At 42.0% G+C, this 830-nt stretch overlaps 1 protein-coding gene across 1 annotated transcript; it reads left to right on the top strand.

Moving 5' to 3' along the window:
- Positions 1-10: 10 nt before the first annotated feature.
- Positions 11-824, top strand: LOC107735520 (phosphoglucomutase-1-like; the record flags this gene model as incomplete). The annotated part of the gene is made up of 4 exons (XM_016547175.1): positions 11-89; positions 182-325; positions 432-557; positions 682-824. Coding segments are annotated over 4 exons (492 nt in total), but the record flags the coding sequence as incomplete, so codon positions are not given.
- Between the last annotated feature and the right edge of the window lie 6 nt (positions 825-830).

Here is an 830-nt window from a genome sequence, read left to right as displayed (position 1 = left end):
AGCCATCGGGGGGATCATCCTGACAGCCAGTCACAATCCTGGCGGCCCAAATGGAGACTTTGGCATAAAGTTCAACATATCTAGTGGAGGTTAGAGATGCATGCATGAATTGGTAATTAGTGATGAAGTATTAAAGACTGTATTGAACTGGAATTCAGTTTGTCTGATTTGTCTTTCCCAGGTCCTGCACCAGAGGGCATCACAGACAAAATCTTTCAGATCAGCAAGAGCCTCCAGGAATATCACATCTGCCCTGAGCTCAAGGTGGACTTCTCAACCATTGGCAAGCAGACCTTTGAGGTTGACACGTTCAAGCCCTTTACTGGTACCATTTTGGAGTTTTACTATTTGCCAGTTATATAAAATCATTTTTCAGTTCATATTTGATTAATGTGTCTACAGTATGGTTTACAGTCTTGTATCTTTTGCAGTTGAAATTGTGGACTCAGTGGAATCCTATGCAGAGATGCTAAGAGATATCTTTGATTTTGCTGCTCTGAAAGAATTGCTCTCAGGACCCAACCATATCAATGTACGGCTCGATGCAATGCATGGAGGTATGGATGTTATTCCCCCAAAAACATCAAAAACATACATAAGTCCTCTGAAACTACATCGTTACATAAACGGTATATATATGAACCAACTGAAGACTACCTCTTTCTGTGTTCTTCACACTAGTGGTGGGTCCTTATGTAAAGAAGATTGTATGTGAAGAACTTGGTTCACCTGCTAACGCTGCTGTTAACTGTGTCCCCTCTGAGGACTTTGGGGGACACCATCCTGACCCTAACTTAACATATGCTGCTGACCTGGTCAACACTATGAAG

Source organism: Sinocyclocheilus rhinocerous, unplaced genomic scaffold, assembly GCF_001515625.1.
Source record: "Sinocyclocheilus rhinocerous isolate Xijiao unplaced genomic scaffold, SAMN03320098_v1.1 C36111480, whole genome shotgun sequence".
Taxonomy (NCBI): Eukaryota; Metazoa; Chordata; class Actinopteri; order Cypriniformes; family Cyprinidae; genus Sinocyclocheilus; species Sinocyclocheilus rhinocerous.
Note: the sequence above shows the minus strand (reverse complement) of the source record. Positions and strands in the feature narration are given on the sequence as shown.